We start from the raw sequence: 23,476 nt of genomic DNA on the forward strand, positions 1-23,476 counted from the left end.
TTGTTTTAGACTCAAAACTACTTTTTGAATCGCATATTAATAAAATTACCTCCAAAGCATTGAGCATGTTAGGTTTCATAATTCGAATGAGTAAGCACTTTGATAATCCGAAGGCCCTTATTTCATTATATTATACATTTGTCAGAAGCCATTTGGAATACGCCTCTCAGATATGGAATCCCCAGTATGCCATATATATAAGTAGAATAGAAAATATTCAAAACAAATTTATAAAGTACCTTAAATACAAAACCGGTATTTTTTATGTATCTACTCTCACTGCCTCCACCTTCCATGGAATCATTTCTCTACAATACCGCAGAGTGTGTGCGGACCAACTACTGCTTTACAAAATTATGACAGGAATGGTTGACTGTACAGAGCTGCTTGGTTTAATAACAATACATATGCCAGCCAGGATTTGTAGACGGTACCACCTGTTTCCTGTAGCAATAAGTAAAACATCGTATGTTAAAAATGCTTTTTTTCGTAGGACTTTTTCAATGTACAATACAAAATTTAAAAATATAGATTACACAAACATCACTCTGTCAGATTTAAAATTTACACTGAAAATGTATTATGTAACTTAGTAGACATTATAATAATAAATATGTACATCTCCCCTCCCCTCCTTATCCTCTCTTCAAGCATTTTTGTCCTTATCCCGCCCAATTTACAGTAACTTAATGTTCTTAAAATTAATATTAAAAAAATCTTTGATTATTGAGTACATGAAAATAACATTTTTATATGTATAAATTGTATGTATTTATTTGATATGTAATAAATTTTCTTTACTAACTTTGTATACTATGTGGAAATCTGTTATTAGTTCTGAGTTTATTCACTATATCTGTTTGTTTACTAAAAATATGTATGTAGAACTGTTGATTTCCCTAATAAAATAAAATAAATAAAATAAATAAAATAAATAAAATAAATAAAATAAATAAAATAAATAAAATAAATAAAATAAAATAAAATAAAATAAAATAAAATAAAATAAAATAAAATAAAATAAAATAAAATAAAATAAAATAAAATAAAATAAAATAAAATAAAATAAAATAAAATAAAATAAAATAAACCCATCTAAAACAAAAATTATGTTTGCGAGTAGTCAAAGATTGCTCAGTAAGTTAGACATATCTTAACTTAATTCTCTTCATGTCAATGGTACAAATATCCAATACCGGAAATCTATAAAAAATCTAGGAGTACTAATGGATGAACATCTATGCTGGTGAGCTCATACAATAAAAAAAATGTGTTTGTTCTGTGATGTATTTAATCATGATTAATTTTCATTGATTTAACCGTGTGCGATTTTCATATAAATTTGGGTGGAGTAAACCGTATGAATATTTTTTTTTCTTGTCAGGCGAAAATGTAGTATTTAAAATAACCTTAAACTTAAGAATGAAATACGTGAAGCAGTACAAGTCAAATTATTTTTCTTCTCATATTTAATTGTTCTGTGTTGTTTAAGTCAATTTTTATACCTGTTACACGTACTTTTTTTTACCTAATGCTCGTACGTGGTTTTCCTGTAATTTGAATTATTTAATGCCAAAAACACGCACGACTTTCGCTCAAAGAAATTTCTTTTTTGTGGCCCCAAGAGTGTTCAATGTCCTGAATGAACATATTAAGTTTTCCAAAACGAAGGCCATTTTCACGAGAAGTGTAAAAGTTTGGATTTCGTCTAATGGAAGAGACCATTGCAGGAGACTGCTGCGAGTCATTAAGCGTGTTGTTCAGATGTTTATCAAAATTTATGTTTATGTAATAATTTATATCATTGTTATTTTTAAATAATATTCATGTTTTCACTTTACATTATGTTGTATTCCAATTCAACTCTTGGCCTCATAGAGTTAGGGATACGTTATTATTTTTTGTAATATGTACCTGTGTATGAATAAATTGATAAATAAATATCAGTATCTTCGAATTAAACGACGTTAACCAATTTTATTACTGAAATTAATATTTTCTTGTATTTCTTTCATTTTGTACCAAACCTTCCGTGGACCTAATAAGGTAAAACAACATACTTTACTCATTTTAGTGACATGTACACCTTTACCTAAATGCCACATAATACGAGTCAGTCGGAGATAAACATTAAAGCCGGACGGACGTCGCGTCACTTGAGGTGTTGTTTGTACATCTTCTTCTTTAGTTTTGTTCTCTCCATTGATGGATAAAGGGGTCTTCAAAACGTCTCTATTCCTTCCTATCACCCGCTTTCATCATCCATGTTTTACTGGCTATAGAGGCAATGTCATCGAACCATCTCTTCTGTGGCCTTCCAACAATTCTTTGGTTTGCCCATGGTCTCCATTTTATTATTCTGGGCGTCTATCTGCCATCATTTTACCTCGCCAAGTGTCCTGCCCACTGCCATTTTAATTTTGCTGTACGATCCATAATATCTATGACTCAGGTTTGGTGCCTTATTTCTTAATTTCTTTTTCTGGCTCTTAGACATACACCGAGCATCTGTCTTTCCATGGATCGTTGCGTGCATTTTAATGTCTGGGTACTTTTCTGTGTTACAGACATGATTTCTAGTCCGTATGTCGTCACTTAGACTTGTCTTTTTTAGCATATGGGGACTTCTTTATTTTCAAAAATATATTTTAGTTTGCCCAAAACAGCCCAACTTGGCCCTATTCTTCTTAATAATTCTAATTCTGTCTGGTTATCTTTACCGAGTTTGACTTTGTGTCCTAGATATAATATGTATTCATCACCCACTTCGACTTTATTTTATTTTATTTATTCATACAAATACACAAACATATATTACAAAAAAATAATAATAACGTATCCTAAACTCTGTGAGGCCAAGAACAAGTTGTGTTAAGTTAGGATATAAAATAATGGAAATTGAAAGCATTTACACTATGGAATAATAGCAAAAATTGAAATTAAAAATTATTGCGTAAACATTATTTCAATAAACATCTGAACAACACATAATTGTTAGTAAAAATGTCTTGATACATATACCGAAGAAAAACGTGTTTTTGTTGATCGTATAGAATACCCGACTCATGCATGGTCGGTTGCCTACTTATTGCCTCTTCTAAACGAAAAATATATACGTGTATATATATATTCATTGACTTTTTATGTTACTAACGTTAAGTTTCTTAAATATTACCTGACATTTAGTTTTAGTTAATTTAAATATCTTACTCTCACATTAACAAAGGCGTTACTAGCCGTCCATTGTTAGGTTTTACATAAAGAAAAAACGTCAATTACAGGAAATAAATTGCTTTGTCCTTCGGCTATTCAAATCACAGAGAAAAAATACGTCAACAATTAGTGTAGGTAGATTTCTGAGGACAATGATCAATCATGTTAAAAAGCAGGTACCTATATAGATCATGGTATAATACAGGTTCATATATTATACAATCTACGAGATCATTAATTATTTACCTATGACATCATTCTGAGAGCCAGAAATAATCATCATCATCATCATAATTCCATTACCTGCAACTAATGGAGCAAAGGAAACTGAATGAATAAGTTCAGTGCTACGGGAAATTGGATACAAAAAAATATTTTCATTTTCATTTAAAATAATGTACTTAATCAATATCTTACACCACTGTAGAAAATTTTTATTGACTGTTTTTACAATTTTCGTTCATATGTATTCTTATTTTCGGTATACAATATATGTCAAAACTGTTGTTTTTTTTTTCCCAAATAAAAAAAATAAAATAACAATAAAAAAAACGTAATTAATCCAATTTACCTAATTATCACTAACATAATAAACAAAACAAAAAATGTTTGTGTTTTTAAAATTTAAATCATGCTCGGAAAGTGCGATTATCCGGGAACTCTACGCTCTTAACTAACGCTTCTTCTTTAAACCTACGAGTTCACACCGTCCTGGAAGGCCGTCGATGACGATCTTTCGACTTTATTCGGCGGAACTAACGGGCGCTGGATTGACGTGCGAGGAGGCGAGAGTGCTGGCTGGCGATATGGTCTCCCGGAGGCAACTGGCGATGTCCACATGCTCCACTAAGATGCGGATGTGGAAAAGAAGAAGAAGAACGCTTACAAAACCTCGTGATGTCTGCCGGGTGTTTTGTAATAATTTAATTGATAAATAACCCGGCGTCCCGTGTCCCGCCCGTCCCGGATAGAAATAGTGTCGGAGAATATTATATTTATACATATAATGTTTTAGTGTACGTATATGGGACATACGTAGGGTTGCCATCTTTTAAACAGTGGCAAAATCGATATTTTAATTAAATAATGCATTTATTTACTTAACCTGAATTGAGTCGTATTATAAATTACATCGTACATTTTATCTGTGCCCAGGGGTATGAAAATACAGCTCTGTGTGTGCAGGACCCTGGACGAGTATTTTCGACTCGATGGCTGCACTCAGGTAAAAATTCTGAATAGGAAAATCATGGAGATAAGTCCGCCACGTCGTGAAGTGGTTGACGCATTTGCCTAACATTTATTTATTTATGATTTATTTGACGGACTTATGCAGTCCATTCTAACTAACAGGCACTAATAAAATAAAGTACAACTAAATAAAATTAAAGCTCGGACAAAAAAAAAAATTACTACCTCAAGACAAGATCCGGTCTATCTTAGTGAATTCTTAAAACTATAAAGACTTACACCAAAAAAGTCCAGATCTTGTCTCGAGTTTACAATACGACACAATCGGGACATTGGTGCATGCAAGCCATAGTTTGTGCTGTATTGATCGAGGAACAGCACATTACTATTTCGCAACCGGCGGATCGGAACATTGAATGCCACCTGTTCCAGTAACGATGGTACATCAATTGAGCCATTCACCAAATTAAACATAAATATGGAGTCAATGTTATTTCTACGTTTTTGTGTAACATTGACTCCATTTCTCCATAAGTGTAGTCTCCCCTCTCGAGGCCAATCATCCATGCTACTTTTCTTAGCAAACAATGTTGCACCGATTCGATATGATTTATCTGGCCTACATAGAAGGGAGTCCAGATCACGGATGCATATTCGAAAAGAGGACGAACAAGTGAGCAATATAATGTTTTAACCGTGAACATATTAGTAAAGTCACTAGATGTCCTGCTAACAAAACCTAAGAGTTTTCGTGACTTCTTATTTACGTCTTTGATAAGAATTCTGACAGAGTGGACGTGAAATATTAATTTTAAATGTTTTTGAACAGCAATATTTCATTGTTCCTGGGCTGGTTACCTTATCTTCACATTCAGATGATCGAACTACGCTGCATTTGGTTTACTAATTACGTGCCCCATGTACCAATGGGTGCGTAAAGGAGATGATAATTATGATGATAACATATAACAGTACAACTTGATTTTAAAAACGATATGTTTGCGACTCGACTGTGGAATCATCTCCCATCCACCATCAAAGATGTTACTACATTATCTCTGTTTAAATCACGTCTGAAGAAACATCTCGTTTCTCTTCCTTAATCTCTCCTCCTTTCCTCTTTCCTCTGTTTTCCTTTTTCCACTGAGTAATAGTTTTGATTTAAGGTAATTTATAAACTAATACGTTTATTTATATTTTTATAAATCTTTAGCTTTTTAATCTTTATTTTCTATTGAATATGTTCTGTTATTTGAATTATAAAAATAAATCTATTATTTTATTGGTTGGTTGTAAAAAAATTCCATTTGGCAATAAGCCCGCCAATGTACAAATACCATTATGTACAAAAAGTTAAATGAAATAAATGTTTCATTTGTATGTGATTTTTTTTAACTTTTCTTTTTCTGGTTTTTTCAAAAACTTTAAAAACTCTTTGTAAGACATATTATAATTAATCTTTACAATTGATCTATCAGAACATGATTCCCTGGTTAAGTGAATTCTTCGGTTACTTTTGTAAATAGTAAATAAATAAATAAATATTTTTATTTAACTACTGGGCCTAGATTACAATGAACGAATTCAGTTATATTATCTTTAAATCAAAACAAATCGTATTTTCAGAAAAAAATGTGCGTAAAATGTGTTACAGTTTACCGACGAAAACACTTTAAATTTTCATTTAAATATACACATTTTCATACAAAAAAAAACTATTTTAGTTTATAGACAGTTGATAAGATAACAAGATATATTATAGCAGGTTAACCGTTCAAACCCGTGGACTCCGGATCAAACCCAAGGGGGGCAACCCTAGACACGCACGCATGCTCCGGCCTATGTTTACTCCACAAACCGACCCAAGACGCCACACTCTACTTCTCTAAGGTGGCCAGAAAAACGTCGATCTTAAAACACTACGCGAAATGCGTGTGGCGAACAGATCCGGACTGAGAATAAAAAATATTTAAAAATAAATGTTGCCTCCGTTGTCTTATTTATTAATTTATGCGAGACCGGCCAACAGAGAGCGCTGTAAAAACATAATAAAAGAAGAACACAAAAGAGATCGCTCTCTTTTTCACGCCGACAGCCTCTGAACTAATATGTACTAAGGCTAGCGCCACACTCGACGGAAATCTTCCGCGGCAAAATTCCGATACATTTTATTGCATTGATTTTCTATATAGAACGGCTCTTCTTCTTTATTTTATTGGTAATAGTTCTAGGTAACTATTTGTTACTTTTGTTTAAAATTTGTTTTAAACTTCTTTATTAGTGTTTTTTTTTTTTTTTTTCGTTTCTTTTCTTGAATTAATTTATAAGTAAAAAATACTTCTCTTTATCATTTTTTTACATCATTATATATTTTTATACATAAACATATACTATTTACCTAAATATTAGTTTTCAATAATAATACATATATATTTTTTTTAATGTTATTCAAATTTGTCTTCTTAGCTTTTTTTTAACTGGCTCAAAGTATTTCTAATACCAAATTATCTTTTTTTATCGATAATTCTATAACTGGTAATATTTTATTCTTTTATATAGTTTATATTTCTTAGACTTTCTAAATTAATCATATTGTTTTTAATGCTCTGTATTACGTATGCTTACATGTATGAATATTTAATTGTATTTGTAACTAATATGTAAAAGGCACTAAGTGCCGTTTATTTCAATAAAATAAAATAAAATAAAATTATCGAACACACTACGCGGAAGACCGGTTGTTCCGTCGGTAGACCTGTAGCTCAATTACAAATAACTATCGATGTGCTAATAAGCGATGTTATAACAATTTCTCACCATGGTTGTTTATAGTATTCGCGATCACAATGGAACATCCGTGAACTCCTAATATCAAGTGCCAAAATATTTACGATTCGCGACGAATAATCCTGCTACGCAATCACATATTTGAATCACACGGGCGTTAATAAAGAAAATATTCCAAAACTGCTTTACTATTTATTTATTTATTATTTATTATTTATCATGCTATTTATTAATTATTTATCTAGCTGTTTATTGCATTCAGCCGGCGCGGCGGTTGGCAAGCCAAATGTCATGAAAAGCGGTTGCCATAGTAATTGTAATTTGATATACTTTTTTTGTATTAGATAATAATAATAATTTAAAAATAATAATGATTTTTTAACAAAGATACTCCTTACTATTTTGCAAATGCAATATATTGAATCATATTTTATAATAAACGCCGATTTTTCGCCAATGAACTGTATTTATTTACGAGGAAAACAAAAAACAAACCGACACGAGCGTTGACTTAGAGATTACACACGCGTTGACTTATGACTGCGATAACTTAGGCATGTTCATTATTAATATTGATTATAATAATAAAAATACTTTATAGTTTTATTCCACTTTTATTTATAATTATTTTATAATTCCTTTTTTTTTTTCACCAGTCTGACGATGTCGGTCACGACGAAACCCGGTCACTGGTAAAAAATTTATAAAATAATTATAAATAAAAGTGGAATAAAACTATAAAGTATTTTTATTATTATAATGAAAATGCAGTTCCACCAAGAAATGTCTGTAGAAAAACTCAAAATAATTAATATTGATGTTTTTTGTCGATATTTCTTGATAAAACTCCATTGTTAATAATTATGATAAAATTATAAATAAACTTATCAATGAAACTTCTTGGTTTAGTTTTACTTTTTATTATTTTGACCATCGAGCGCTTTCGCCTAAGTAGGCATCTTCAAGACTGCGTCTGCATCTTCAAGACTGCTTAGGCGAAAGCGCTCGTTAGTCAAAATAATAAAAAGTAAAACTAAACCAAGATGTTCATTATTGTTCATTCGATAGTTATTTGTGATTGAGCTACTGGGCGGACCGCTTGCCTTTGCGCTTGTTCTCCGCGCGCGGGGCTTCCGTCAGCTTTGATCGAAAAAAGAAAGATGAATGAATTAGCCGAGTACATTAAACAGTAAAGTGTGCATACGTTGATTAGGTAATGCGCAAAAAGCAACAAATAATATGTAAATTCACGCTATGAAATTCATTAAAAAATCAGTTGAACTCACCTTTCTCGAATCCCAGATTTACGGTATAGAATATACTGTCGAACTGACTGTCGCCTTGATCATTGTGCTGGAGTCTTCGGAATGTAGGCGTTCCTTCATCATCGTTTATATCTAGGGAGGGAACTTCCATCTACTCTCCAGGACTTGTTTTCTTCTTCAGTGATCTTTAGCTCCAAAGAATTCTTCATATTGTTCGGGTTAGTAAGATTCTTTTGCGAGTTGGAACCAGTCAGCAAAAGATCATCGAAAACTTCTTAAAGCGCGATTTCCATTTTGTTGAGTTCTGCATCCACAGTCACACGTGCACTTGACACAAAAACGAACGTCTTCAATGAAAGAAAAAAAATGGCAACGCTGCATTGCATATTTTCTAATGGGATGCGCCACACTTGGTGGACAGCAAATGATCAAGATACGCTGCAATTGGTGTACCCATGCAGTGCCCTATGCACCATTACATGTGAAAAGGGAACAATGATAATGATGAAATACTTAACTTGCCATGCTATTTTAGTTTTACGTACATATTATTACTTATTACTATATTATTACTCTATACTTTTAAGTAAATATTTTATTGTCCCAAAATGCGTTTGTTGTAACTCCTATGCCTCGATTATGAATGTTGCTATCTTCATCTGTTTATATCGAGACGGTATTCTTAACTTCTAAACTATCTGTATTTACCTCGGTTTGTTCTACTTACTTGCTATTTCTACATAATATTATCGAAACAAACTAATGAATGACCGCAAAAATTAGTTCTCGTTCCCTACTTCATTAACATTTAAAATAGTTATCATTTATATTTTATATCAGCTTCTGTGATAACAAGTGTCCACTTCAAAGCGATTATAAACTCCAATAAATCCCAATTCAAGCAAAAAAAATGCTCGCTTGAACATGATTTTATATGACTTTAGGCAATTACCTAGACCTAGACGGTACGCTTAACGATCGTCTGTATGTATCTTCCGATCTGCTCCTATGACGTCTCGATACATACACTCGGAAAGATAGTAAAACAGATGGAAAAAATATAATAACTAAATTATTTTTTTAGAGTGGTAACTTTCTGACGCATATAATCTGTGTCTGACGCCTAGATACTCTTATTTGTTAATAGGAGCGACATTATTTCCACATCTAGGCGTTTGTTATATTAAAGTGACAGTTTTGTCGGAATTTAATTCGACTTCAAAACTTACTTATTTCTCTCTCATATTTTTAAAAGGCTTTTAAGAAAAAAAGTGCCGACATCAAAACAATTCAAAATTGTAATAAATCATAATTAAAGGAAAAATTACTTGGTGGAACAAAAATTTTGACACTTTTATGCGTAGGTAAACGTATCGAGGGGTTCTAGACTCGTCGGTATAAAATGATGTACTTACATCAAAACTTCATGGTAGGGAGATCTGTAGTGTATCTTCGTAATCAGTCGAGAGAATTTTGTCTTCAACTATGACGTCATACTGAATCTGTAATTTAAATGCGTAGATATGTGTACCGTGACGTACATTTCCCCTTGTTTCATATCGATATACCTACCTAAAACTTGAAGGTGAGGGAGGTCGGTAGTATATCTTTATAATCGCTAGAGGAAATTTATCTTCAACTATACCGTCAAAGTTAAGGTATGAATATTTATCTTCCCATCATAATCGAGGCCCTGGGAGTACTAAAAAAAATTGTATGATTTAATAGTAAAAAAAAAAATATTTAAATAAAAGACGAGTGATACTTTAATCCACAAATTTGGAATATCCAGTGACCGGTTTTATCGCTTTCGCGACATCTTCGAGACTGGTATCTTTATTAAAAAGTTCAATATATGTATACAAAACAGAGGTAAGAATAGATAATTCAAAGTTATATGAAAGTAAATTAAATAACGTTATTTTTATCTTAAGGATCATTATCAACATTTTTTCTTCGGGCTAACTAATGAGTTGATATAATGCTATTTTAACGAGTTTAAGTTTATTCCAAATTTGTGGATTAAAGTATCACTCGTCTTTTATTTATATAATAAATTACAATGAACTTCCATCAAGAATTTTCACTTACAAACTTAAATGTTTTATAGTAAAAAATGACTGTTTTTATTGTTAACTAATACATATTTAATGCCTACATTTTTACTAATATTGAAAAAATGACGATTTTCCGACTTTGATACTAAGGTTCTCATGTATCCTTAGTTTTGTATAACAGTACTGTAATATGGTCTACTTCTAAGTTGTATAGTCGGCTTCTGATTTTGAACGAGACAACCGTAATCTCAAATCTAAATAAACAATGTCGATTGTTCTAGCTGTCTTGATGTTGTGAACCAAATCTATTTGCGGATAATGTTCTGCGTCGACTTCTTGTCGACAGACATTGAAAACAGCTTTTCCGACGTAATTAGAACCACCTCGTGTCGATAGCAATCAGAAGAAATAAGGCATTTTATCATAAGGATCATTTAAGGATCATTTTCTATTGTGTAAAAGTTTGATAAAAAATACAAGAAATATTTTGATTTCGAATTTAAAGACGTAATTATAAAAGCCTTTTTCTGTAGATTAGTACAAATGTTTATAATTATTCATCTGTCAATTTCCGGCCATTTTAGTTCTAAGGTATAACTAAATAGAGATTTATTTATTTAAACATAGCTGTATGTATACAGTTTACCTACATATGCATAAGGGTGGGCATATTGCCTTAAGGCAATTTTTTCCTACCTACCTAAACCGTTCAATTTGAGAAAATCAGTAATATATAATCATGTTTTTGGTTCTTTACTAATTTCATTATTGAAAAAAATATTGATTAACGCGGATATTTTTTAATAAATAAAAATTGACTTAATTTCTAAACTATATTATGAAGAGAGGAGGGGGTAAAGAGGGAAGGAAAAACTCAAATATTCCGGAAGTGACATTTCATACGTGATTTGAATGGAATGTATGACAAAGACGACGCTCTACAAATCCGCATTTTCCCGATTACGCCGGCAGTCTCTATCTTAAGCTCGATATACTTTATTTAATGCCAGCTTCTGTTTATGTATTCTTTGAATTTTACAAAATAAAGCGATGATTTAAACAAAAAAATAAAATAATTATGAGTAGTTAAAACAATGTTCCTGATAAAAAAAATAATACAAGAAATACTCCCAAAGCAAGGATATAGTAGGAAGGGAACATATGTAAAGAGTGGTAGAGAATAATTGAAAGAAAAAAGGAAAGGTAAATTGCATTCGATTTGATAAGAAATATTTTTTTTTTTTTTAAAAAGGTAAAACGTCTATTCTCTGTTATTCTGAATCGAGTATGTAAGTTTTTTCTGTGCCTTCTATACTAGACTATTGCCACTTGTCACAAATACGAGGGATGGAACTCGTATAATGTGTTCGTTGATTATTCACATATAAAAAAGTACATTAAAAAATGTTACGAATGCAGAAAAGATCAGATGTTAAATAGTCTTGTTAAAATCTTATTTAGAGAAAAAATAATTGCAAGAACTAACAAAACATCGGATATTTTTTATCGATCAAAGTCTTTTATTCACTTTCAGTTTGTGTAACCTGTGCATAATCGCGGAAGTTTATAATTAATTCAAATGTATTAGCTATTAACCACACTTGTTAAAGCAATTATTAATCCAAACACTTACGTAATGTATTCCCTTTTAACGTATATCCGCAGTAGGGATGTAAAAACGACAAAACGTTTGATAAAATATCGGTATTTTTCGGTCAGTACGGTCGGCCTCGTGGTTTAGTGGCCAGCGCGTTTGCCTACCAAGCGAAAGGTCTGGGGTTCGATTCCCGACATGATTGACGTTAAAAATGTTTATTTAAAAGGGTGTTTTTATACTAGAATATTTCGTAGTTTCTGGACTGGCACCGGAAGCATAAGACTGATCATGCTACCTTCATGTAACAAAAATGATCACGCTGCGATTGGTGTGCTAATACAGTGCCCTATGCACCATTAGGTTCGGAAAGGTAATGATGGTTATGGTTTTACCTTCGTTTATATGACGGTAATTTTACGCAAGAACGTGCTGATATTTTACTTTTTTTTTACTCATTTTATCTAACCAAAATACAGGTTTAACGTTATTCGAACAAAATTGTCACTCAAAGTGAAGTGAAACGTACCAACTGAAATTTACCATCATGAGTAAAAAAAAACATGTTTTTCGAGATGTGCTTTAAATATATTATATTTATTTTGTTCATCCAAAGAATGCTCATTTGATACTTTAAATACATTTCTTAATTTAAATAAAAATAAACGGTTACAATCATTATTTGTGCAGTTAAGTTATTAATTATTATTAAATTTAACTTTGTTTTCTTGAATAGGTATTTTTGTTTATTTATTTATATATAAATTATACATTTGTGGATTTATTGTCAAATTCCAACTTCTTCCAACCAACTGATGAAGTTAAGGTGTTATTAAGATTATTTAAGCTTTCATATTGATTCAAAAACTGTATTATTTAAAAAGTATTATTGTAGCATTATTTTTCTTTTCCATTATTATCTAGCTAAATACTAGTCACGTTATATTTATGTTAAATTATTCTTAATTTTACTTTTTTATATTTATATTTAGAACATAAAATTTTCTCACTTTAATTGTTATCTTTTATTTGTCATCTTAAATATGTTATGTTTCTTTTTTACTTTTTTGCAATTAAAAATATTTTACTTTAACTAATTTGTTTAGTTTTAATTATTCCGTTGAATTATATAGTTATATTACATAATGAATTGTTCACTGCTGTGATTATTTCTGTAAAACTGTTTACTGTCAAAGGTTCTTTGAACGGTTGGTATATAAATAAATAAATTTATAAAATACCGTAATTGTTATTCTGCTTCTGTACATAATCGTTCAAAGTTAAATTAATTGTGCCCATGTAGAAGGACACATACCGTACAAAAACATCATTATTTCAAAGTACTCGCAAAATGGTACATATAGCAAAGAGGTACCATCGACAATGTTGTCACCTTTGTGAAATAAGCATTATTATTTATTTTTTAATTGACTTAATAGAACTTGACCTTTTAGTTTTTATTGTATTACTCTAAAAAACAAAATTACGTATACTCTTCTATAGAACTTCAGCCCTACGGGAAATTTGATACAAAAAATGTTTTCTTAAGCGCGTTTTTTGAAAATGTACGTAAAAAACAATAAAAAAGATTTTATTAAAAACGAACTGCTTTGGACGACGTCACTGGTTTATATGGATCAACCTGTGATAAGAGAGCTCTGAAATATATCCTTTTAACTTATCGTAAACGGACCAATCGGCAAAACTGAAAGAGAATAAGCGGAAGAGAACCTCCGACGTCACATACGGAGTAATTTCAGAAAAAAAAAACTTTTATAATTCATGGCGCTGATAATACAATGTTAAAAATATTTTTTTTTTCGCTGAGTCAGCTTCTTTTCTATTAACAAATAAAAGAAAATAAAAAAACCATTGAATTTTCACATATACGTATGCTTGTCCCTAAATCTAATAACTTCTTTGGAATATTGAGTAAATAATGTTTGTGCATAGTGTGTTTTTTAAATAAATAAAAATATATCGACGCTGGAAAGGAAAAAGCTACCACGCGACATGTAGCAACTTTACGAAAGAGCCAATTACGGGTTTTTGTTATTTTTTAAATTAATAAAGATTTTTTTTTGCGTACGTATTATTTTGGCGCGATTTTTACATAATTTTAATAATAATTTCAAATGCAAGATTCTACATTAGTAAAATAAATAAACACATTGATTGGCTCTTCTGTAAAGTTGCAACGTGTTGCTTGGTAACTTTTTCCTTTCACGTGACGATATTATAAAGTGTGAATTAGGATACTTTTTTTAATTTACTTCCGCGTTATTTGTTTTTACAGTTACATTTCAAGATTAAGATTATGTTTTGTGCAATAAAATCGACTACCGTAAATTACGATATTTTATTTTTAAAAAAGGTAAATTACCGTAAAATACCAGAGTCATTTTACCGCTTTACATCTCTATTCCGCAGTTCGCATAATAATTTGATCGAACAGATTATTAATTAATCGTCATATGGTCCGTAACATTAGTCTACCATGCACGAGGTCTCGGATTCAATTCCCGTCAAAGTTGACATAAAAAACATTGACAGTTCTTCATGCTAAAATAAATGCAATAAAATTAGACAACTTGGAAATCTTAGATATTAACTCTTAAAAGACTAAGGTAAATAATCCCTTTGCGCGCGGTGATGTAACATCGTGTTACCACTAGTAAAAGACGGTATATTCTAAAGTTCAGACATTTGAAAAAAATTAAAAACATGGAGACATACTGCTTAATAATTCCTTTTCCATAATTAATGCGAATAATCATATAATGAAGCCCTGTTTTAGCAAAATTAATTAAAAATCACAAATACGCCGCTCATGTTACGCGCGTGCGTCCCCCATCATTGTCATGAACCGACTGAAAACTAAATCTGTTCTAGACGACACCCGCCGCAGAAAAGCGTTTCTGTCTTCCTTGATATGACTTATATCGTCGTGCTCTCTCTTGTATAAGGTATCTGTATAGATGTGTTGCTAAATTAGCGGACATTCATTATTCGTGTAGAAAGGATAAATATTTTTTGTATTAACATTTAGCATAGTTATACAAATGTTACTTTCCAAATCGAATGTGAAAATGTCCATTTGAGGATTACAAAAAATATGAATTCACATTTTTTGTAAATAAGAGAGATATATCAAGTCTTGTGTCCTTTGTCGACTAGTGTGACATCACAGCCACACAAGAGTTAAAAGAGCTATTCATAATAAGAAAAATATAATACAATACCAAATAAACAATATAACTGATAGTTCACTCCTGTCTAGTTTTGACCGTATCTGTCTCAAATTACGCTTCCCATCCTTATAAGACAAAGAAACTTGATTTATTAGTTCCATGTTCAACAATATTGATAGAATAAAATAGGATAGAATTTATCAGTTCAGTATAACTTGATAAAGAAGCTCGTATAGTTTTGAAACCGGTTGGTAAAAAAAATAAAAAAATAAGTGGATAAAAGCAAAGTCGTTTTATTTATTTTATTAGCATAAAGCGTTTATGTGCAAATAGACCCAGAACCCTGGACAAGATTTTTGACTCGATGGATACTCTCAGGTAAAAATCTGAAAAGGAGAAATCGAGTGCAGATAAGTCTGCCTTGTAATGTAACGGCTGACGCGTCCATCTAACATATATAAGGTTCGATTTCTGGCAGGTTCAATGTGAAATACAGGTTTTTAAGGTAGTTGTTTACGATTAACATATTACAACAGAGATGAAGAACATTTTAGAGAAGTTAATATAGAAGTCTAGGCATCTACAAGGCTTATGAACTGCCATTATACTGATAGGCGGCCTCCGTGGTGTAGTGGTCAAGACCCTTGACTCACGCACGGAAGGTTCCGGGTTTGATTTCCGGTGAGAACACAAAAATTAAAATGATTTTTCTTAAGCCTGGGTATTCTGTGATGTAACTTACCACTGTAATTGGGCCTCCTGGCTTGTTGTGGTGCAAAAAAATAATAAAATTGGCTGGTTTAAGTGGCCACTTTTCGCACTATGTAACATTCACCATTCTGCCCATATTTGGACATCTATATTCCTTCAATTCTTTCATCTATTGACGTTTGTCAAGTTAAAGACCTGAACGCCTGATTTTTTTTTCTTCAATTTCTATACTTCTTCGTGGCACTTGAAGCGTAATACTGATCACCCTGTGGGAATTTATTTCTTATTATTTTTTTATGTTTTATGTTATGTTTGTATGTTATGTAATGAAAGAAACAAAATCAATGAATAAAAACATCAAAAAAAGAAATCAATATGTTTATTTTTTGAGTGATACCGTGTGTACGGATTTTTTTTTTATTCATAAATTTTATAAAAAGTAGATGTTTTTGTAAAATTCTAAACATATCTACTTTTACACATCTAGTAAATGTTATCACTGTAACTTTCCAAAAAAAGAGACTAACTCTTGTGCTCGGAGAGTGACTTACACTGTTTTAGTTGTTTATTTATAAGAGTTTATATAATTTTAAATACGAGTACATGAAAAGAAAAATAAAATCATAGGATATATTTTTTTTAAATATAAAAAAATAATACATTCATACTAAATAAAATTTCGTGTTGTTTTTTTTAAAATTTCTTTAGATTAACTTCAAATTCTTTTATTGATATACTCGTATTATTTTTAATCTTTTTTAGTTCATTAGGAAGATTATTATAATTTTTTACACTTTGAATACAAAGCTATTTTGACCATGACTTGTATGGAATTTAGGAATTTTAATATTATGTTGGTATCTGAGTGACATGTTCATTTCAAATTCTTTTATTTTTTCTATTTTATATATTTGCATAATAGAATTTATTTTATAAAGAGTGTCTGCTGTATGAACCTTAAATATTTTATATACACTATCCGTATTGAATGTTGAGGGTTTCTTTAAAATTACTTTAATAATTAATCTTTGTACTATTTTAAGAGGGTTTAATATATTGGCATATGCACCACCCCATCCTACAATACCATATTGTAACAAAGATTGTACAATTAAGTAATAAGCTATTTTTAAATTATTGATTTTTAAAATATTCCTTAATCTAATAAATATGTATATACATTTTCTAATTCGTTTAACTAGTTCATTAATATTGTCTTTCCATTTTAAGTGTTGGTCTATGTATACACCAAGATATTAAATTTTATCTGTTGTATCAAGTACTGAACATGTGAGATCGCAGTTATTTTTGTTACAATTGCTTTGCTGAATAATTATTTTTACTACTGAATCAAAATTAGTTTTGTTAATAAAAAATGGGATATTTGTCTTTTCCGTATTTAAAGTCAATTTATGTCAAACCATAATTTCAATTTATTTATAATGACATTAGCTACTAAATTTGTTCCGACGTTTTGGCTACCATTGCAAGAGCCATCTTCAGGGTAAACTGAGAACTCGGAACAAATTCAACACACATGGTATCACCCAAAAAAGAAATATATTTATAACAGTGACCGTGAAAACCCTCGCACCTATTTATAAAAAAATAGAACTTTAACTTAACAAGCGTGATCAAAGTAAGCTATTGTAATTGGAGCACCAACATAGTGCCTTATGCACCACTGCGTGCGTATAGCTAAATGATGATGATGATGTTTAACAATATGTTTAATAATAGAAGAACTGTAAAGAATTTTATAAATTCAAATAGCCGCTTATGTAAGTCTAGTAAAAAAAAAGTGAATTCCTCTTTGTATAATTTATTGTAATAACTTTCATAATATTAATATACTTTAATTAAGCTAAATGTTGTGTTCACATATCATTGATGAACAATATCTAAACATAACATATTGTGATTATTATACCAATGTCGTATGTATTGTTTTTTGTTTGTGAACCATAATGAATAAAATAAAATAAATAAATAAAATAATAAAACGAAGGTAATGTTAATGTAAGTTGGCAAAAACGAAGCAAACGGAGATCAAAGTATTATAAGCCGTCACCACGCGTCGGCGTCGGTTCTAACGTCATTCAATATGACGTAGCATCGCGACGTCGATGAAGATTTTCTATCGAAACATTAATTCAAGTGGACATGCCATAGAATTTTTAATTCAAAAACTCATTTTTACACCAGAGCAGTTACACACGCGTCCGCCCCTTCGTTACGATTTTTCAATGTATTTTGTTGTCATGTCATATTTTTTAATAATTCTACAAAAAAAATATATATTTTTTTTGAATACCAAACTAATTACAGTAAAACCTATCCAATCCACCATTGTTCGTTTTTAAACTATCAAAAAACTTTTCGCACTTTTTTTAAAAAGACGTTCTGGTGTGTACGAGTATAATGTTACATTTTTCAACATTCATATTAGTCGTGTTATCTTATTATTTATTTATTTATTTATTATTATAACTAACGGCCATAGCCAATTTGTACAAAATTAAAGTTAAATATAATAAAAAGAAAATATTCTTAATTGTTATGGGTATACTCAATAATGGTAATGTATAGTTTATAAATATATGTAAAATTTTATTCTGAAATATAGAAGAAAAGTAGCAAATAAAATATGCATTTTAGGTTTGTAAATCTTACATAGACGCACACATTATTAGGCACAAAAATTCAGCAAAAATAAAAATAAATAGACCTTTATATGAGTATATACAATCAGACTGAATCTCTGGTTCATCGGTTATTGTCAATGTACACGCCGAAGTATTAAACTGCAGGATTTTGCTGGTTGTAGGGAGTGGAGCTCCTACCCCAGTTGGAGGTTGTTAGAAAAAACGATGTTAGCTATCAAGGCGTATTTATTATGTAGATAATACGATGCAGTAATTTGTTATGATGCACGAGGGTAACGGCGATAACGACTGACTTGAGACTACATGTTAGAACGGACTGACTGGCTGACCATGCTCTGTGGTCCTTTTAAAGGCCAAGTTGCTTTGTTCTTCACGTCTCCATGGTGGAAATGAAGTTGAAGTACTCCAGGACGTTGCACTAAATATGTCATCCGATTTTGTTATTAAGTACATTGTTGGTCTTAAAGCATATATATATTTTCTCCAATAGAAAATGATGAGTTGTTTATTGAGTCAACACTCTAGATTTTAGATGAAATCATTCGGTGCGTGTGTGTGTCATTGATCAGTAAACTTTAACCCCCACAAAACTCTTAAATCAAATTTGTAATCAACGAGACGGGATGTGGTCCCGTGGTATTGTGACTGAATCAGGAGGTCTAAGGTTCGAACTCTGCTCTACCACAATTGTTTCCCCTTTTTTTTACAATTATTTACGATATTTTGAGTAGGTATGTCTAAATTTTTGTCTAATTCATTAAAAAAAATCCTTCTATATCGCAATAAATTTCAATCTGGGGGTGGAATCTAGCCTTGTTTGGAAATATTTAAGCATCCTCAAAATATTTCTGATCAAACAACTGGTACATGAAGTGTTAAACATAATTTTCAAGCGTTTTCTAGGATGTGAAATAAATTAGCCAAATGAATCTCAGCCAAATCAATAAAGGTTAAGGATGTTTTAATTTGTAAAATTCAAAGGGTGGGAGTGTTGAGGAACTATGAATGATCAATGATCAATCATAAGTAGTATTATAAATGTTACACAGTGTAAAGTGATCCCTTAAATCGGCCAATAACAGGTCATAAGCCCTGTACCTTGGCTTCTATATTCCGCTCTCAAAAATAGTTTTCCGAGATGAATGAACAAAAATGTTCCAATAAATTCTAACGGTTATTAAGAACTGCCAGAAAATGTAAATCCTCAGAGAAATAACCCACTACCGCGTATCAGCCCATACTTATGGGTACAAATCATTCTAGGATTATCAATCACAAAATTAGCTACAATTTACAGAAAAACAATGGGGCGTAGGTACTCAGGTCGACAATTTCCAAATCAGTATTAATTTGCATTGTAACACACCTATGTATTTTTTTCTTCAAAATGTAGCTATCGTATATTTATTATTCCAGGGTTATTCCAATTTATATGCTTATAATACTTCTTTTATTATTATAGTAAATAAATTTTCACGTTATTTATGACTAAAGCCAAGCACAGCGACAAAACCATCCGTTACACGTCTCTTGTTAAACTAAAAACCAAAATGTGCAACGCTTTTTTGCAACGCAGGGGCAATAGATCTAAATGGCATCTCTATGAGCGGGCAGCGCGTTGTAAATCATATCAACGCATTTTTATGCATGGTTTAAAATAATATATTATGGCATGTCCTCTTTTCTTTAGTCTATCTATGCTAAAATATACTAAATACAGACGTGTTTTGGTAACTAGGGCTGTCTCGTCAGTCCAGTGGAGATATTTTCAGGAAACTGAAAACCCGCGAATGTTAACAAACACGCCCCCGCGCTCGAAAATAACCACTTTTTTATGTCTCTCACTTAGCGTGTTTTGACGGCGTCATTAGATCCATGTTTTATGCCCCTATTACTTTGTAAATATAATGTCGTATTTCTAAATCATTGGAATATGTACTTATTTTATTTTGTTTTTGTAGTCTAATTAATTTATATTAATCTATAGCATTTTACTTTTTTATAACATAATACTTTCGAAACGTGTGATTTAATCCACTCCATCTTGATTTTCATACATGCATGAAATTGTCATTAACAATTAGACCCCCTAGGGAGCTGTTCATACATATTACCGTACTACAACAGACTTGAAGAATATTTTACAGAAGGGAATATGGCAGTCTAGGCATCCACAGGGCTTACGGACCTATCATTTTACACACCGTGTAACATTTACCTTTCGGCCTATATTTGAAAATCTACATTCCTTCGGCTCCTTCTATCTGTTGACATTTGTGAAGTCAAAGAGCTAAAACCTTTATTGTTACGGGTGACATTCATTTGATTGAATTATTTCCCCAACATATTAGGCAACTCCTGAAAATATTTTTCAATTGTTATTCTTCTTCTTGGACCAGGAGGATTCATTAACAATGTTTTGATTTTGTCCAAATTTTTGTAGAGGACTGGATTCAACCCCCTAGGGAGCTGTTATAACATAATAACATTTGGATTTATTGCAACAGAGAGGGAAAACATTTTTGAGAAGGGAATATGAGAGTCTAGGCATTTACAGGGCTTATGACCTGTCATTGGCTGTTTTAAATGGCCACTTTACACACTGCATCATTAACTATTCTGCCTATGTTCGAACATTCACATTTCCTCAACTCTTCCATCTGTTGACTTTTGTGAAGTAAAAGAGCTGAAACCTTTATCATGTGGGTGAGATTCATCCGGCTGAACCAATTCACCTACTAGGCAACGCCTGAAAACAATTTTCCAATTTTGTATACTTTTTTTACCGGGTAGTTAATTCAACAATGTTTTGAGTATGTCCAAATGCTTGCAGACTGGCTGGATTATTTCCCTAGGGAGTTGTTCATATTCAAATGTGTTGCAACAGAGAGGGAAAACATTTTTGAGAAGGGAATATGGATGGAGCCGGATGAATAAAGGTTTCAGCTCTTTTACTTCACAAAAGTCAACAGATGCAAGAGTTGAGGAAATGTGGATGTTCAAACATAGACAGAATGGTGAATGTTACACCGTGTGTAAAGTGGCCACAGTTTACACTGTGTAACATTCACCATTCTTCCCATATTTGAACGTCTTTATTCCTTCAGTTCTTTTATCTGTTGATGTTTGTGAAGTTAAAGAGCTGAAACCTATATTTATGCGAGTGAGATTCATGTGATTGAATTATTTCACCTACATACTAGGCAACGCCTGAAAATTGGTTTTTTAAATTTCTATACTTCTTCATGGACCAGCTGGAAGAATGGTGAGTGTTACACAGTCTGTGATGTGGCCATTTAAACCAGCCAACGACAAGTCATACGCCCTGTAGACTTCTATATTACTTTCTCGCAAATGTTCTTCGTCTCTGTTGTAATATGATAGTGTAATTTTATGGTCTAATTTTAACCGCGCGTTAGAAATCATTTTTTGTATTCAATTCCCCATAGAGCTGAATTCTGATTTCTGAACAGTCAGACCGTGTTTCCTCTTAAATTCTTCTTCCGCTAATGTAATATTTTCTTTTCATTTCAGGTGATCTGTGTGCCTAGGCATGGACAAACTGGAGCTATTATGTGCGATTCTCCTCATCATCAGTTCCACCATCGACGATGGGCGAGGATTCCCCCAGGACAGTCGATCAGATTGGTGAGTATTACACGTACATTCATTGATACAATAAATTAGTGAATATATCATTAATATTTTAAGTATGTCTAAATTTTCACAGACAAGGCTGGATTTCACTCCCTAAGGAGTTATCAATACTGAAATTTATTACCACAGAGAGAAACATTTATATTTACAACTGTAAAGTTTACATTGTTTGGTACAAGATCTGTGCAATACGTATAGAAGGCTTCGAAAAATTTAATAAATGGCCTCAGAGATTTATTTATTTATGTATTTAATCCAAGATCTATTCGCTGAGTTAAAGATATTGGATGTAAGACAATTGCCTACTACTTAAATTTTATGATAAATTAAGTGAGGTCAAAAGAACCCAACAAAATATAAACACTCGTTCAGCAACACAAATGAACTGTATTGTCCCATTTGTATCAACCGCCTTTGGTAAAAAGCAATACAATGTAATTGCTCCAAAAATATTTAATGATTTATTGCCAGATATGAAAGACTAAAAATGTAAAAAAAATAATAAAAATAAAAATAACTTCACATACAAATAGTGTAGCGAGAGATTTTTTGAAAAATGTATTATTATGTATTTCTTTGCTTTATATTGTTTTTTATAATATATTATACTATATTATTCATGTTTAAGTAACATGTATTCTTGGCACATATATATACTTTATATTTGTATAATAACGATTTTTAATTTCTTACATTTGATTAGCTAGGCATTTATAATTAAGTAATTTTAGTTTTTCTTTTTTATGTTATTGTTTTATTAGTATAGGACTACTTATGCTCTTAAGATAAAAACCTCCATCTTAGAACGGGCTGAGCCATGTTAGATGGAAACTATCATAAACAGAGAACATTAATACAACGAACACTTTACAATTTAATACCAGCTAAAAATCGTGAAGAAAAAAACCTAATTTCATTTAAAAAAATAGTCAAAAAATTATTAAACAGCAAGTGAAACTTAAGTGTATAAATATATTTTATTCTTCAATTATTATTAAACTATGTACTTACTTATATATATATATTTTAATGTAATGTAACCCGCAGACAAGCTTCGGCTTTGCGGGAACAAAAATACAATTATGTATGTTACTTATTTGTTAAAATGAATAAAACTTTTAAAAAAAAATTGTTTTATGTAGAT

The 23,476-nt window shown here is 31.2% G+C and overlaps 1 protein-coding gene across 1 annotated transcript in view; it reads left to right on the forward strand.

The window, feature by feature from the left end:
* Hexo2 (beta-hexosaminidase 2) overlaps nt 1-23,476 on the forward strand; it is a 72,671-nt gene that overhangs the window by 25,933 nt on the left and 23,262 nt on the right. Inside the window, exon 2 of the mRNA XM_088226900.1 lies at nt 22,210-22,323. Within this exon, the coding sequence (XP_088083026.1) occupies nt 22,229-22,323 (95 nt within the window). The 5' untranslated portion in view covers nt 22,210-22,228. The remainder of the gene's footprint in view (nt 1-22,209; nt 22,324-23,476) is intronic.

This window comes from Micrasema longulum, unplaced genomic scaffold (genome assembly GCF_059751315.1).
Source record: "Micrasema longulum isolate JH-2025_06_02 unplaced genomic scaffold, ASM5975131v1 h1tg000470l, whole genome shotgun sequence".
Taxonomy (NCBI): domain Eukaryota; kingdom Metazoa; phylum Arthropoda; class Insecta; order Trichoptera; family Brachycentridae; genus Micrasema; species Micrasema longulum.